Genomic DNA, 16,800 nt, shown 5'->3' on the forward strand with positions numbered 1-16,800 from the left:
TGTAATTATCTTCTTATGTTTCTTTCTTATCCGATGATTGACAAAGGAGCCATGGAATCGCTGGCCGAGGATCGATTCTCGTTGTTCAAACGATCACGACGATTGAAAACGGAGAATTGAGAGTTATGCACGTGATTCGTTTCGATGTTTTTAAGTAGTAGCAGTTGGATACATATCTCGTGATTCTAATTTTTAACATATTTGAAGTTAGAGAATATTAATTTTTTCAGAATTTAGAATTTATTAAACGTACTTCTTTTTTTCGTCGCTAGATGTCTCATCAATTCTTAATTTCTCGCTTTCGTTTTGATCCTCGTATATATATATAATTTCTAAAATCCTTCGTTTCTTTTTGTATCAGAAAAATTCAAATGGAAAAATTCTAAACAAAAGTTAAAGCAACGATATTTAAATCCGTGAACGGGAGACATTAATCTGAAGATTAAAAAGTCTTATTTATGTCGCTGTTCGATCTTTATCCAACTCAAAATTTATCCACGTTCTGATTAATCACGTTTACAGCTCGGTCGCGGGATAAGATAAGAAAAAGTTAAAAGAGGGCCTTTCAACGGTGCGCGGAACGACGTCTTTTCGTGGATGATTCGAGCGCGATCGGAGACAAGGGTTTTTATTCAGGATCGAGTTGGGGAACCGGGGGAATGTATCGATCCTCAGGATCTTTCTAACGAGACGAGAGAGAGAAAGAGAGAGAGAGAGAGAGAGAGAGAGAGAGAAATAGCCGGTCGAAAAGAGAGAAAACAGTCGTGGTTGGCCGACTGATGCGATCTATCGTCCATTAAACGAGTTTCAAGGCCCCTTTGGTCCCGTAACTGCGCGAACGCTCGCGATCCAAGCCTCTTTGCGCAACCAGCCAACCATACTTAAATCAACCACTCTATACTATACGAGGCTGGATAAGTTAATTATTGTTGCTCGTTAGCGATTTAACAATTATGCGAGCGAAACGTTTCCTTGGCAAGGACGCTTCTCCTTTTCTTCTCTTGTTGAATACCGTGGATTCGTTATTCTATATTTATAGAACACGGATCGTAATTAATCTACTTGCTCGAGTATCGTCCCTTGCCACTCTTTTTTTTCCCATCCTCCTCCCCCTTCCTTCCTCTTCCTGTTTTTCTTCTTTCTCATTTTTCCCCACCTCTTTTTCTTCCTTCCTCTTTTCACCTCCATTCACCACAAGATAGAGGATAAAGCAACTTTGATCTTCCCACAGCGCGTGCCTGTGACCGTGTAATTGCGAGATCAATCACTGTCACCCTCTTTTTTTTCCCTCTCTCTCTCCCATGTCCACTCTATTCCCTTCTTTGGAACGAGCCTCTCTATTCTCGCTCTATCGGCGTCTGTCATGGCAGATGGTCTTAGAGTTCGAAACTCCGATTGTGCGCGGATTTTTCCGACGGATGGAACGTTTGGGAAGAAGAAAACGACGAGGAACGTCGAGGATCAATTAACATGGGCGCGATCTTGGTATGATAAAAAATTTTCCTTCCTCGCTTTGCGCGTCCGTGTTTTATTCAACGTCCGTCCAAGTGCCGCCACCTATCCGGATGACCACTCGTTACTCCCCTCCCGACACTCGATCCATACTCATCCTCAGGCGAAGCCCCCTATTCACTCGGCCGGCCACGTCTTTCGTAATTCACGAGCATTTTTCACGAGGAAAGGCCGCGTTAATTTTCAATAAAGCCTCCGCAGAAGCGGTCGATAATAATTTAACGATAAAGAGGTTGGCCGATTGGACGCACGAATGGGGAGAACGTGTGCGCGGGACGAGCGGGGAGAGCGCAATTAACGAATGACCTTTCATGACGGCAATCGATTAATCCCAACTCGACTCGTGCGCGTTTCTTTTCCATCCGCTCCTTCTTCTGCTTCTTCTTCTTCTTCTGCTGCTTCTGCTTCTTCCTCCTCATCCTCCTTCCTTCTCTTCTGCCGGGTCGAGCGTTTCTTTATCGCCGCCTACGGGTCTCGAGCACGATAGCATCGAATGATCGATAGCTTGGAAAATGATCCCCCGCGCGGTGCCATTCATCGCGGTGGAAATAATTAAACGGACGACTTTGGATTTACAGTAACACGGAAGTGGGTTCCCGATGGGTTACGCGCTCGCCCGATACCTCGTATATTTAACCGATGTCACCCGATGATAACCGATGTCTTCGATCAACGCGAGAACCGTGAAACTCTGATCTCGCTATTAATTTTGAACGAATCGTCTCGCCCCCCCCCCCCCCCCTCGTTTTTGAATATCGATACGACGATTTTCTCGAGGCGAAGATTTTGAATCGAACGATGAGCGAGAGATCAAATTAAATTAATCAAGATTTCGATCAAGATTTGTGTAACTTTTAAAATTTCCAATTTCTTCTCCTTACGAAAGAAACAGGATTTGGCGAATATGAAAGAAAATGCGCACGATTGAACACAGTTCGAGTCGAAAATTTGATACACAGAGAGCTTTGTTGCAGTTGTTACGCGCTCGTAATTCGTCGGCTCGTAGTCGCGACAGGTTAATGAATCACACAGGTTGGGATATTTATCGCGAGATGAAAGTACCATCCTTCCGGTTTCTGGTTACGCGATTCATATATCTGGACATCTATCTGCGGTGGGAATTCGATTCGTTTCTTATTTACGAAAAAAAAAAAAAAAAACACGGTGTTGTTGTGTGTTGTTGCAGCCCACCCGGGGACGCGTGGAGCAGGCTGGCCACGATGGTGAACTTGCTGGAAAAATTGAATTACTCCAGAATGATCCTTATCCAGGCCAAGGACGCGGAGGGTCGAGAAGACGGTGAGTGAATTCATAAAATTATATCCCCGAGGGATACCATAAAACATGGTTTTTCATCGTTTTATCTCGTTTTATGCAAGTATAATTTTTTTTTCTTTCTTTCTTTCTTTTTTTTTTAGTTTTACGAATTTCTCCTCGTACGCGTGTGCGTGCGTAATTTTAGATTGATCTTTATGAATTTTTATGGAATATATGTACGTATATATATATATAAACTAAGAAGTCGAATTAATCGACGATAAATTTCATTACGTTAATAGGTTTATAAACGCTAAAAAATTGATATTCAAGAGTTTTTGCGAAATTGAATATAGCGCTCCCCCAGGCTTCCTCCCTTAATTAAATAGGCCACTAACTCATTCTATAATTATAAAGCTACGCGTACACGTATGACACATTCTTTTGTAAAATAATTACATTCCGGTATTATCCATTTTGATCGTGTTTCATAGTGTAATTTTATCCCTCCCTCCCCCTCCGAAACTCGCATGTCTCGTTCCACGTTCCGGCTACTAATCGCTATTAAATCAAACTAATGATCCGGTTAAAAACTAAATTGCCTTTAATTATTTCGAACTCCGCGACCGCTTTTTAAGCTCGAGAAGTGTTCGATATATCGAGGAACAATCATTGGTCGATCATTAGAGAAAGATTATCTTCGACATAAATTATCTTCTTATACGTATATCTGAATTCAATGCGCTTATTCTGCCACATTAAAATTTTAAAAGAATTGAAATTTAAAATTCAAATTTTTGGTTAATAAAGGAATTTCAATATATATATATATATATGAGGGAATGTTCTAAAGATGGAAATGAATTTAATCATTCTAAAGATGATCGATTAAATTCAAAATGATATCACTCGTTTTTAAATTAATCCTTCTAAAGTGATAAAAATTAGAAGAATTACTCTATTTAAAGAAATCCAATTGAATTTCAATTCAATAATATAAGTTAAATGAGAAATATATATATATACTTTTCACTTAAATCCCTCCTCGTCTCTCAACCACGTTTCTCGATCTCTCCCTTTGAACAGGGATCACTCGTTCGAAATCTCATCGCTCGCACGCCCGATTCCGCGTAATAATAATTGCTCCCTCCCTCTTATTTCAAAATTCCACCGGATTTTAATGGAACTCTGCTTACCTACCCACCGTGGCCTTTACCGTAACCACGTAATGATACACCCAAGCATTACAAATGCGGGCACGAGGAACTCGGACTCGAGCATAACCGTATTATAATTGGCACGGCTAATGGCCGTTGGAATGCAATCAGAGATTCACGAGAGTGTATGCTTTCTTTCTTTCCTTTTTTTTTTTTTTTTTTTTTTTTTCAAGCTGGATTCACGTACCATTTCGAATGTCACGGCAATAATTCGCCGGCTAATAGTATCGCGGTGAACGCACGAACGGGGGGAGGAGGGTGCATCCCGCTTCCCGTTTCTTCTTCGTCTTCTTCTTTGCGAAATTAATATTCCACGGATGGATTTCCGCGGCCACGAGTAACAATAGTAATCTCGCAACGCTGATAAGAGGTTGCGTGGCGTAAAACTTTTCATTCGTTTTGAACGTGACTCGTGTGATTTAAGGGATTAAGGGAGGAAGGGAGGAGGTTGGTTGCTTTTTATTTCTTTCGTCTTCTTCTTCTTCTTCTTCTTTTTCGAAGGGAAGAAGCGAAGCGAGGAACGTCGAAGATTAATGCGTGTAGTTCGTTTTGAGGTTAGCGTGTTGCTCGCCTCCTCTTTCCTTTTTTATCAATCTTTTTTGAGTACAATTTTTTCGCGCCATCAATCTTGGCTTAGTGTGTCGCCTAAAATGAACCTATTTTTGTAATTCGCTCGCACAGGAAACACGTAGAGAATTATAATGGTGCAAGTAATCGAATAAGTTGGTCATTGAAATATATTTTTCTAAGTACGAATTTTCTCTTCCAATAATTCTCTTGCAACAATTGAAATTATTCGAGCGGATCTATTTTCGAACCACACGAAATTCTTCCGACGTTCGAAACATCATCCACGTCATTTCACCAGGCCCCCGCGACGATCCCTCGCGATAAACGATAAGTCTCCAAGTCTCGTCGTATGGACCACTCGTTTAAATCGAAAAACCCAAGTTCCTCGAACGGTGAAGCCTCTGGCCGTGTGTTGACCCGCGGATAGCCGCCGGTTACGTAACGGTGAATCCGTTCGATGTGACCACTGCAGAGTGCCATATACACTCAAACTCTCTCCCTACCGGGCCGATTACAAGTTGCCAGCCAATGCGATTCGTGTTCGACCGTTTGTTCCCTACGTACGGCCACGCCGTATTCCTCTTCATCCGATCTTTCTAGTTTCCTTTTTTTCTCTCTTTTTCTTTCTTTTTGTTTTTTTTTTTTATTTTCACAGAGATTACGCTCCCGAGTAAAAACTGATTATCCACGTGTGATTTTTTTTTTTCTTTTCCATGATTGTTCAATGTTCCATAAGGTCGTGGTATATTTATATGCCCTGATATTTCTAATTTTTCATTTTTTTTTTTTTTTTGACATTTTGTTTCTTTGAATTCCGATCTTTCTAATTTTCTTTTTCGTTTTATTTTTATAGATTACAAGTAAAAAGTGATGATCCACGTGTGATTTTTTTCTCTCAAATTCACGTTAAATGGGAAATTGATTATTTTCTTTTCATGATTGTTTAATGTTCCATAAGATCATAATATGTCCTGATATTTTTAATTTTTCATTTTTTTTTTTTTTCACCAAAATTGTATCGAAATAACAAGGGAATCTTTTTTTTTTTTTTTTTAGCATTTTGTTTCTTTGAAAATTTTCGATCAGTTTTCGAAAGTGAGTCTATCTACGATTGAAAGAACGGATAATATTAAACTGTAAGTAATTTCATAGATTGGTATTATTTACGACGTTGGACAACTTGTAAGAGGCTGTATCCGACACGAAGGTAATCGAAGTCTTAATTAACTCACGATGAAACACTCGACATCCTATCAAAATAATAGAATAAACAACGAACGTAGATTGTGTCACGAGTAAATAAAACATGATTGTTGACGCGATTGTACACGTTGATTACGTGTATTCGGTATGATTTATGAATGTACCAGTATATAATACTTCGTGAAGTGAAGCTAGACGATAGTGCACGTATCTCTCTCGAGGAGAATTTTGGGTTAATCGATTCCTTGGCTTAAATTCCTCCTTCGATTTTTCTTTTCAGATTAGGTCGGGGTTGCGAAGATTGATGAAGAATAATAAAAAAGGGGGAAACGAATTGTAAAACGAATTTTTGGGAATAAATGGAAAAGAGAAGGAAAAACCAACGGCGATTAACGATAATGATTCCATTAACCTCTCGCGATATTTTATTTGTGTCTTTCGTTTATCGCGAATGGAAAGAATAGAAGAATAGAAGGATTGATCAACTTTCGCGAGTCACTGTTCGCAATCTCGAACGTCTTCTTCTTCCGTGTCGTGGGATGATTGTTCTCGCGATATGAATCGAGCAGATTCTATAGAACCGATAGAATTGGGTCTATCTATCCTATCTAACGGATCCGGACGGGTGGGAAAGAGCGTTCCAGTTTCGAGCCGCGTCCTTGGTCGTGTTATACTTACTTTTGAGACAGGTTTACACGCGATAACAGTACACACAATTCATAGATCGTATTGTATATACGAATCGTTGTTAATTCATTAAATGATCGTTGTTCTGTTATCCGTCATGGATCTTCCGTCTGAAGTCTGTGCTAAAAAACAGTGCTTGTTTACGTAGTTTGAATAGAATCATAATCCTTGATCGAAATTTTAAATTCGTACCATTTCATCGATACCAAATAACCAATGCTTTCTTCTTCCTTGGTTCTCTTTCTAATAAGATTTTAAAAAGCTTGAAAAAAAAAAAAAGTAATAATAATAATAAATACGTCGAACGACGACGACGAAGAAAATGGATAAATAAAATTTGCCAATTGGTCGAATTGAAAAATACTATAAGATTACGTTACAACGTAATTAGTTAAACAACTAAGATCACACTTATACAATTATACTCTCGATATGCTCGAGAACACCCCGTATATACGATCGACCACACGCGCACACGTACACGTACGCGCACCCATACGGGCGCAAGAGCAGGAAAACGACAAATCCATTCTTCCCGGTTGTGAAAAGGGAACAAAACCGAATCCCCGGGGGGGAAAAATCACGGAACATCGAAAGGCTAAGCAGCAGGAACGTCCGGTTCTGCTGGATCGTGAGCACGCGAGAACGCGGAGAGGCGGCGATACGATTCGAAAAAGGAACTGAGACAGTAACGGTACATCCAGTAACGTGTGCCGTAATGCCAATTTGTTGCCACGGACGGTTCTTGCGTTTCCCTTCCTCTCTTCCTCCTCCGTTCCTCCTCTCATTCTCTCGATTTACCCGCGCGCGCGCGTTACACCCGCGAGGCACAATGGATAAATTGGACAAAAGGTACGGGGGGAAAGGGGGCGGGGAGGAGATAGAGAGAGAGAGGGGGGGAGGGGAGAGGATGGGGCGAGTGCGTATGGGGCGGGCGCGTTGCGAACAGACCTGAGAAAGAATGTTATTGTGAGGATCGTCCAAGATGTTTCTCTCTCTCTCTCTTCCTCTCTGTCTCTTCTTTTTTCACCTTGTTCCACGACTCTCTTTTTTATCTTCCTTCTCCGCTTTTATATTCTCCCGTGTCGGACGATCCTCGATGTCTCGAATCCTCTCCTCAGAATGTGATAAACACGAAGAAGATAAGAACGAATTATCATCGATTCTTCTTCACCGGGTTCTTTACGATGAAATATTAAATAATAATATCTTTGCGCAATCGTATATGCAGACATGGTATTACATAAATCCATTACCATCCATTTGCTTGATATTTAATTTTTTTCTCAAATTCCAACGATATCGGTTCTTCTCAAACTTTTTTCTCATTCTCTCTAGGATAAACTTGTGGTTCAACTGTGGCGACACCCTGTATACGTTCGGTTCGTTAGCACCGAGGAGGAGGAGTGATACGGGTTTCGCGTGATCGCGAGTGCCACGACACCTATTCGGAATTCGCATTAACAAGGCGAGCACGCTCTCTATTTCGCGTGCGCGATTAGGTTTCTATATTTCCTTCTCCGCGCACACCATCCCGCGTGTACGAGGCACACCGTAATCTATTCTCGCGCGCGAGAGGTCCTCCTCCGGATGATCGATTGCGAATGCCGCCACGCTGATCCCTCCTAACTCGATCCTCCTCACGTTCCGCGCGAGTTCCCTGGCCACACTGACCATGAACTTCGTGTAATATTCGCGATAAACGCGGCCCGACCGTGTAAAGCGATTCGAACCGGCGCTCGGGCGAATATTAATGGCGGGGATCTCGAAGCCGTGGCCACGTTCCATTCGAAATTGTTACCACCCGTTTACGGTGTCGAATGCGGGGTGAATATATGGATATCTGATGACGGAAGCGAATTGGATCAGATTTTGGCCAATGTTGTAATGGTTTTCGGGGGATATTGGGATACGAGGGGATCGAAACGGTGTATATCGAAACGGAACATATAACGAAATTGTTAGGGAGCAAGGTTTCGGATTACGAGAACACGGATTACGGGAAATTGGAATTTCGTTATCGAAGTTGAATCTAAGTAGAGTTAGGGATTCGCTTTGTTACGAGAATATTATTAATCAGGCATTTCAGAATCTGAGAATCTAAAATGGGGATTTATGTGTGTATCGATGTGATAAGAAACGTTTGAAAATTCGTGAGACACCCTGTATAGAAGGACAGGGTGCCTGCTGCTTTTGCCCGTCCTACGCTCGAGCCTCCTCCATTCTTTTTAACCGTGTTATGTACAAGGACTATCATAATTTCCATGGCATGCCACGCAACGAAAAAGCCATACCTTCAAAGTAACCATCTTGTTCCTACATACACAAACGATTACACAAACGTACCCGTGTTCCGGACAGTCCCGAGGCACGTTCTTCTCCCGTCGTTAAATCGTTCCATTATCGGCGATCAATGACGCGAGGTATGCGCGCTACAATGTAACGTGGAAGAAGCGCATCGATCTGTACGCGAGACCGTGTCATCCGACAGGTTGAATATTCTTAAGACCCGTTCATCCGAGGACCAACCGTAAACGCCCCGCCACTCCCCGGTACTTGTTGCTCAATGTTTATCGACGATGCACCCGCTCGATATTTGCATGATAACAGGCTGCCGTTCGTCATTATCTGTCGCTTCGATCCAGCGGAATAATTTTCGGAAACCGTGCGTTGCGATATAACTGCGCGCGCAACTATTTATTTCGATATATTTATATAACAAGTTTTCGTGCAACGGTGCGTACGCAGGCTATTTTAGTGGTGGGGTTACGTAGGATAATCGTAATGCTCATAGATGGGGTATGCGTAGCGTTTCAACTGTATCTGAGTTTTCTATTTTCGAGTTTTCGAAGCGAAATATTTTTGATTGGAAGTGGAAGGAACGTGACCATCGTGGTTGTTTGTGCGTGATTTTTTTTTAATGGTACGTAAAACGGCGATTATTGGACATTCGAATGATGAGAGTTAATGCGAGGTTATTACATATATATACATGTTATTTGTGATGTTTCGAAGAGATCGAAGATAAGGATGAATTTTGCGAGATAAGAAAGTAGCGTTTTATATTTATCGTAAATTAGTTTTATTTATCGTTGTGCTTGTGCTAAATTATTTCGAATTTTTTTTCAAATAATGATACGTGTAAAATCTTAACCTCTTCAACTAAGTGCACGCATACGTGATTTTAAGAGTACTTCAAGAGTACTTTTACTTTATGAATACTTTTGATTTTATTTATTGTTATAATAATTTTAAATTTGCTTGTTTAATATTCGGTATAGGTTATCCAATGATTTAAAAAAATCGAATGTAAGATTTATATGGAATATTTGAGGTTAGATGTGCATGTATTTGACATATGGATAAGAGTTGAATTCAATATCGCAATTTATTGGACATCCAATAAAATTAATCTATAAATAGCTTTTATAAAATAGCAAAAGCATTAAGAAATAACACATAAACGATGTTATTTGAAATTCTTTCGAGATCAGAACAAATAGTCAACGTCTTTTCGTGTATTTCATTTTCTTAGAAGTCTTTTCTTAGAATTCTCTTCTTAATTTTAAAAGTACAGTGAATATCTAATTAAGATACCATTCACGTATTTTAATATATGTTGTGAAAAACGGTATCCCCATGCGGCGAATATATACTTATGCATATGTCAATTTTGTAATTTTGAATTTCTGCAATAGGATAGATTGAATTATTCTTAATAGAGGAAATTCATTTACAAGATTTTATTTTTAGTCACTGTCGATTGCAAATTTACAATTTTTATCTAAAAGTTCAATTATTTGTTTTAGAACTTGAATTGGTAAAACTGCCGGAAGACATGACTTTGGCAGGATTCACTCCGTTGATGTCAAATCCTCAAGATCCTTGTTACGCCGAGAAGAACGAAGATATGGTAAATATACAAATATAAAAAAAAAAGACGAGATTCTTTTTAATTTAGTAAAAAATTTAGAATGACTCGATATATATTTAAAAAAAAAAGAATATATTATTTATTATTTATTAATTCATTATTCTATCCACTTGGAGCAAAGTGAAATTTTATCAGAGAACAAAGTTAGTAGAGTAAATCTAGAAATTCACTTCAAACTGTATCCAAGAAATACGCGTATCGCCTTCGAAAACTTATTTATCGCAAACTTTGAACAAAGCTCATTCGGCTCGTGATTGAAATTTCAAAACAGACTCGCGTTCTGCATTCTCTTCTTCCATCCCAGCTAAGCTCTGGCTCATGTTGTATTCCAGGAAGTCGCTCAAGTGTGTCTCAGGATAAACAAGATTCTGTTCTTCGGCCAAGTGTTCCTGTGCGGCCTCGAGACACCGGTATTGAAGTTGCAAAAGAGCGAAACTGGCGTAAGCGAGTACGTTTCTGTGGTAGAGGCTTCGAGCACAAGTACGCCTAGTTCACCACCGGAACAGGTAAATAACTCTTTCGTGAAGTATAAATTAATAAATGTCGTTGTAAGTTATTAAAATTATATGCCTATAGATCAATTGATATAATTGAACACGTAATCTTTAAAAATATCCATTAGCGTAGAAATATGGCAGAGATTAAGAATTTTTTTTATTATATTTCTAAAAATATTCTATATATCTCCATACGTGTTAAATTATTTCGTTTCTTGAAACGTGTAATTTAACGCAAGTATTTTCCATTTTCTCATTAAATAAAACGAGTTAACATTTTTTGTTAGCAACTCTCTACCTCATCGTCGCTCGTCATTGGGCGAATAAAAAATTTTATTTAAGAACGATCCTTGGCAACGATCCTTATTCCCCTTCCCCTTTGTGAATTATTCATTGATTCATTCGCGTTTGCATTTGGGGGCAGATGGAATTTTGATGGAAGGGGATTAACGTGTCGTTTAGGGAAATTGAAAGGAGGAGAGTGAAAGTTGAAGCAAAGGGAGTGATTGTTTGGCAATATCGTTACAGTAGATTTTGGGAAGATTGACTCTTGTTATTGATCGTCGATATTGGCAGTCGATGCTTGGAATACCTTTTGAAACGATACCTTTAGAAACAATATTGTTTTATTCCATTTATCATTTTTCATTATTAGAAATACAAAATTCGCGTTTCAATATAAAACGTATACATTTTATAGATACGAATTTAACCTCCATCATCTTTAATGAGATAATCGAATAAAAAAGGGCACTCGCAAAAGTACAATAGCATAAAAAGTCAATGACAATAAAAATAAAGGGAAAATTGATTGGGAAAAGTAATATCCAGAGGAAAATTAGTTCCAGCTCCTCGTTTTTTCCCCCCGCATACTCGTTCCTCGGTAATGAATTCAAAGAGAATTCTTGATTCGTTTTCAGAGCGACTCCGAGCTTCTGGTAGAAAGTTACAGCGAGGGTGAGGACGAGCCTGTATCCACCATGAGGAGATTACCCTTGTGCACAGACGTACCTGACGATAGCACCGCCCCCGTGGCTGCGGTCGAGATAAGGTCGCTGATCGAGAGAAAAGAGGAACTTGAGAGGCGGCAACGGAAGCAGGATCGTCACAGGCAACGAGTCCAGGTGAGTAACAACGTTTAATAATCTCTGGAGGCTGGATGAACGACCCATCGATCGATCGTCGCTCTTTGCGTTGCTACAAACATCGATTCTTTTCGGTCAAAGTTCGAGGTTGAAACGAAATAACGTAAAAGACAGAGTTTTGATGATACAAAGTTCGCATACTTGCAAGTGTATCGATTCTCCAATTGATTCTTTCTATTCTCTCGAATTTTCTCGACCACAAAAATTTCGAAACAACCAACCGACCGAACAAAATGGGCGCTTCGAAATTCACGGCATCCAGTTGGAAGAGGCTTCCAAAAATAGAGACGTCGGCAAAGATATCGCGAGGTTCGATGATTTCACGCTCGAGATACCAACTCTCCCGCTCGTTTCCCGTATCTTCATCGCCAGGGTTGGCGAAGGTAGCCGACAAAGTGGCCAGGGGAACACGTACCGTGTCCCTAAGTCGAACTAAATCAAGAGATTACCGGGACAAGTCGGTTGCGTATCGTTGCCCGCTCGTTTCTTTCGTTCGTTCCCTCGTTTCTTTTCTGCTTCGTACGCCCTCCTCTTTTTTCTTCTTCTTCTTCTTCTTCTTCTTCTGCTGGAGATCGCAGCACGCAAACCAGCCGTTTTTATTTACGGCATCGATGCTCCTCCTTTTTGCATATTTATTATCGAACCCCCTCCCTGGCCGAGGCTGGATTTCGCGTGTATTATGCGGCCTCTGAACCGCCATCTTGATTCTTCGTTTGGAAAATATTTTTTAACCTGTTGACGATCCATATTTTTGGAAAAATTTTAAACAGGAAATTATGGGATTATATAGTAATAAAAAAAAAAAAAAAAAGGAAAATCAGATGTAAAAATAAACGCTTTGATTGAAAATTACTTTTAAATTTCTTGTTTAAAATTTAGTATAGAGAGTATATGATACACGAGTTGATCTTATCTGTTCAATGAGTATCCTGTATCTCGAATAATGCGTATATTTAATGTTTTGTTTCGTGGGAAAATTTAAGACGATGAATAATTAATTAGTAGTACATGTCAGACGGTTTGTAGAACTTCTGCTGATTATTTCCTGTTCGCGACTCGTCCTTGTTTGCTCTGTTCGAAAGATAGATTCGATCTTCCTCCAGTTAAATATCGGATTAAAAAGGAAACAAGTTTTTCCATTTATAAAAAAAATTTATTCGACACAAATAATATATTCTTATACATTTTCAAATTGGAACGATCACTTTTATATCTACGTTCAAATCGGCCAATAACACGCTACGATCCCCCCCGATTTTAACCCTTTCCACTCGTACTTTACTTTAAAAAAAAAATTACCAAAATTAAAATTTACAAATGTAAATATATATGTGTAATAATAAAAGTGGGATTATACGACGACACGCGAGCGCAAAGGGGGGTTAAAGCTCGTATAATAAATTTACTCACGGAGTCCAAAAGGAATCCGAATTGCAGCGAAAAAGAATCATTTAATACGCATCCGTCTTCCATCCAACGGAGGCTCGTCGTAATTATCCGCGCTGCTTCCACTGTAATATCTTTCCCCCCTCCCGTTCCTCTCGAGATCAACCCTTCAACCTTAATATCCGTCCCTCCTCCTCTCTGTACACACACTTTTAATTCTTCGCACCGCATCAAAATTCCCTTTCCATTCTCTCGAGCCGAACGAACGACGAATCCATTCTCGAACGGTGTTATATATATATATGTGCGTATATCCATCGAAATTGGTTTTCGCCTTTTGCCTGGTCGTCATTATCTCCATTCTCGAAACTCTTCCCGGCCATTTTTCGCGCAAGAACCGAGGCGGAGAAATAAATTCCCCCGATATCTACTCCTCCTCCCCCCCCCCCCCAAACCGAGGAAAAAGGGGGACGGTTGTTATCGTGGCACGGTTTCGAAGAATACCGGGATATAAAGTTAGCCGAAACGTGAATACGATAAAGGAACGGCCGCGTGTGACAACCAGCGGCGGCGAAATAAAGAAAGGGGACACGGCCGTTTTGATATCCGAATGCGTTGGATACGCGTATCGGTAGTTCGATTCGATTCCTCTGCTCGTTCCTCTTCTCTTCTGTATACACAACACTTCGAACGTACACTTTTTCGAATCTTCGTGATGCAATTCTGATATCGCGACGGAATATTTTGGAATGTTATTTGGGGATGTTTTCTCTTTCGGGAGAAAATATGAGTGGCGAGGAATTCGTCATGAAAAAGTGTTAGGATTTTTGGATCAATTGATTATTTGGAAGAGAGACAAATGTATAGAGAATGGAGGAAGAAAAATTTGGTAACGTTAAGAATCTAAGGTTCTAGCTAATTCTTTTCCAAAGTCTCGCGGCTGAAGTTCCTCTAAAGTATAGTTTCTTTTGTGAACAGCCTTAATATACGTCAATCAACGCTTTGAATAGGGCATGGGAATTCTCGCGGCTCGATCCGTGTCCCATTGTACCAAAAACCTCTCGACACGTGGCTTCCAAACATTCCAAACGATCATTTCCATAACACATCATCGTATCGATATTACTCCTGCCTGCACACAAATTTGCATAATCGTATAAACTTTGTTCTACATCACCTATACTATATATGTGTGTGTGTGTGTGTGTGTGACAAAGGTCAACTACTTCGATGCGTCATCCGTTGCAATAATTTTTCGCGAGTAGGTTTTACGAGCATCTGTTTCATTTGCATACCCGCACATAATTGGAACGGCGTTTTAATCGAGCCTTTCATTCGTGCCACGATAACTGTTGATTCTCAGGGATCAACTCGTGGTGGGAACGAAAAACGTATCTTTTTTTAATAACACTATCCGTGTTATCTTGGTTCTTACAAACGATGCGTATATAATGCCCAAGTCGCGTGCGCCAATTATCCCGAAACCAACAACCTGTTCACCTGTTTGCGTATAAATATATATATATATATATACAATTTCTTCGTAAAGTGGAACCTGTTCCACCTGCGTGTCCTCCAATTATGTCATTCGCCAAGAGGGATGCTCTAAATTCGTCCGTCGTGGCGAATAAAAACACGGTGAATTTAATCAGCTTTAAATATTCATGTTTGCATTCGCGAAGGGATTAAACACGAAGAGAAATTTCGGGTTTTCTAACTGTTCCTCGGGATCGAAGCTAGCCTTTTATTTATTTATTTTTTTTTTTCAATTCGAATGATTCGAAACGAAAAGTTCATCTCGAAGGGATATAATTCCTCTTAGAATACATTTCGTGCGCCACGGTTTTAAAATTTTGCTCTTCCCCCTCCTCGAGCAGCAACAAGAAGATTGAAAATTCTTCCATCCTTCAAAATTCCGCGAGACACGTTGCAATTACCTTCCAGGAACGTGAAAATAACCAGCGAGCGGGCCCGTCCGAAATTAATCCGGCGAACCTGTTCCGCCATTACCCACCGATCGTGATCAGTATGGAAGAGGAGAGGTTTGCTCTAAATCTTCATCTTCTGATAAATTGCGCTTGTTACTCTTGTCTCCCTCTCTCCCTGTTAAATTCGCCACGATATAAATCTCTGGGGCTGGGATGTAATATGATAAAAAAAAGGCGTGTACTCTCGAGTCGAAATTTCATACGAAGAAACCAAAAAAAAAAAAAAAAAACCTGCTGGCAATAATGTTCCGTTTAATTCGCTTTTAATTCGTAACCCGAGCGGCCTGTAACGGTTCCACGGTCGCGCGAGTTACGCGCATTCCGCTCCGGCGAGGTCGCGGCGAAACCTCGCGGTTTTACGGGAACATTAGTTATTCGTTGGAAGACAGCCTCGTTAATTTTTATATACGTACAGTTATAACGCTTTTTTCTTCGCTTTGTTTTCGCCGAAAGAAACTGGATGATTTATCGATCTTGGAAGAAAGTTGGAGGAAAAGGATTTTGAGAAAGGAATGTGGAAGTATAATCCTGTATTCTTTTTTTTTTTTTTTTTTTTTTTCTCTCTCCTTGAGGCAAAGTAACAGTTAGCAGAATTTTATTATTTCCCTCGAATCCGATCTAGAAAATAGAACCTGAATTCTCTGTTACGATTTTTGCTTGCAAAAATCATCTCTCCCGTTCCTTTCTTTCCTATTCTTTTCGTTTTCGCACTCGATTTTTGGGAATATTGAGGGGCAGGATGTTAACACCATCTAAGTATACTCCTCAAATTTTACCAATCAACTGTGAACAAGCGCGAGCACAATTAACCTCAACGAAGAAACATCCTAATTACTCCACTCCTACGTGGCGCGTAATCTCATCAATCGTCGGACATGTTTCTCCCAAGAGTGCAAAACCCAACGCCGCCACATCTCGATTTCGAAGTAAATGGCCCTTTCTTAACGGTACCTTAGAGGCGGTAATTAGAGGCGGCCGTCGAATTTCCTCGCGATACTTCTCTCGTGAAATATTGCCGGAACGTTGAAGGTCCTCCCTGCTACGTTTCCAGATCGTCGATCCAAGGTTCATCGACGAAGTATGATGCTTTTAGGATCAAGGAAGAAAAAAAACAAAAAGAAAGAAAGAAAGAAAGAAATGGAGAGAAAGAATCGTTTGGTGATTGTATCGTGGATATATATCTTAGGGGATTAATTGTGGAATTCCTGATTAATCTTTTTCTGGTCAGGTAGCTCGATTTCTATTGTTCTTCTAAATCCTGCTTGCCCATTTTCAAGCCCAAATCAAGGAGACAACAATAACAACAAGTTTCGTGTAAATAATCGTTGATGAAAGAAGGGAGAGAGGGGTTGGAGAAATTCGAAAACGGAGAGTCGGATATACGAAAGTGGTCCCTTTTCTTTC

General features: G+C 40.1%; 1 protein-coding gene across 1 annotated transcript in view; it reads left to right on the forward strand.

Annotated features, from left to right (window-relative positions):
- The window catches only part of LOC100866761 (telomerase-binding protein EST1A), a 120,034-nt gene that overhangs the window by 84,692 nt on the left and 18,542 nt on the right, over positions 1-16,800 (forward strand). The window contains exons 20-23 of the mRNA XM_086909561.1: positions 2,699-2,811; positions 10,256-10,359; positions 10,713-10,886; positions 11,798-12,001. Of these exons, the coding sequence (XP_086765687.1) occupies positions 2,699-2,811; positions 10,256-10,359; positions 10,713-10,886; positions 11,798-12,001 (595 nt within the window). The remainder of the gene's footprint in view (positions 1-2,698; positions 2,812-10,255; positions 10,360-10,712; positions 10,887-11,797; positions 12,002-16,800) is intronic.

The sequence above is a fragment of the Apis florea genome, unplaced genomic scaffold (assembly GCF_048593485.1).
Source record: "Apis florea isolate Af1SG1 unplaced genomic scaffold, ASM4859348v1 contig_3158_pilon, whole genome shotgun sequence".
Taxonomy (NCBI): domain Eukaryota; kingdom Metazoa; phylum Arthropoda; class Insecta; order Hymenoptera; family Apidae; genus Apis; species Apis florea.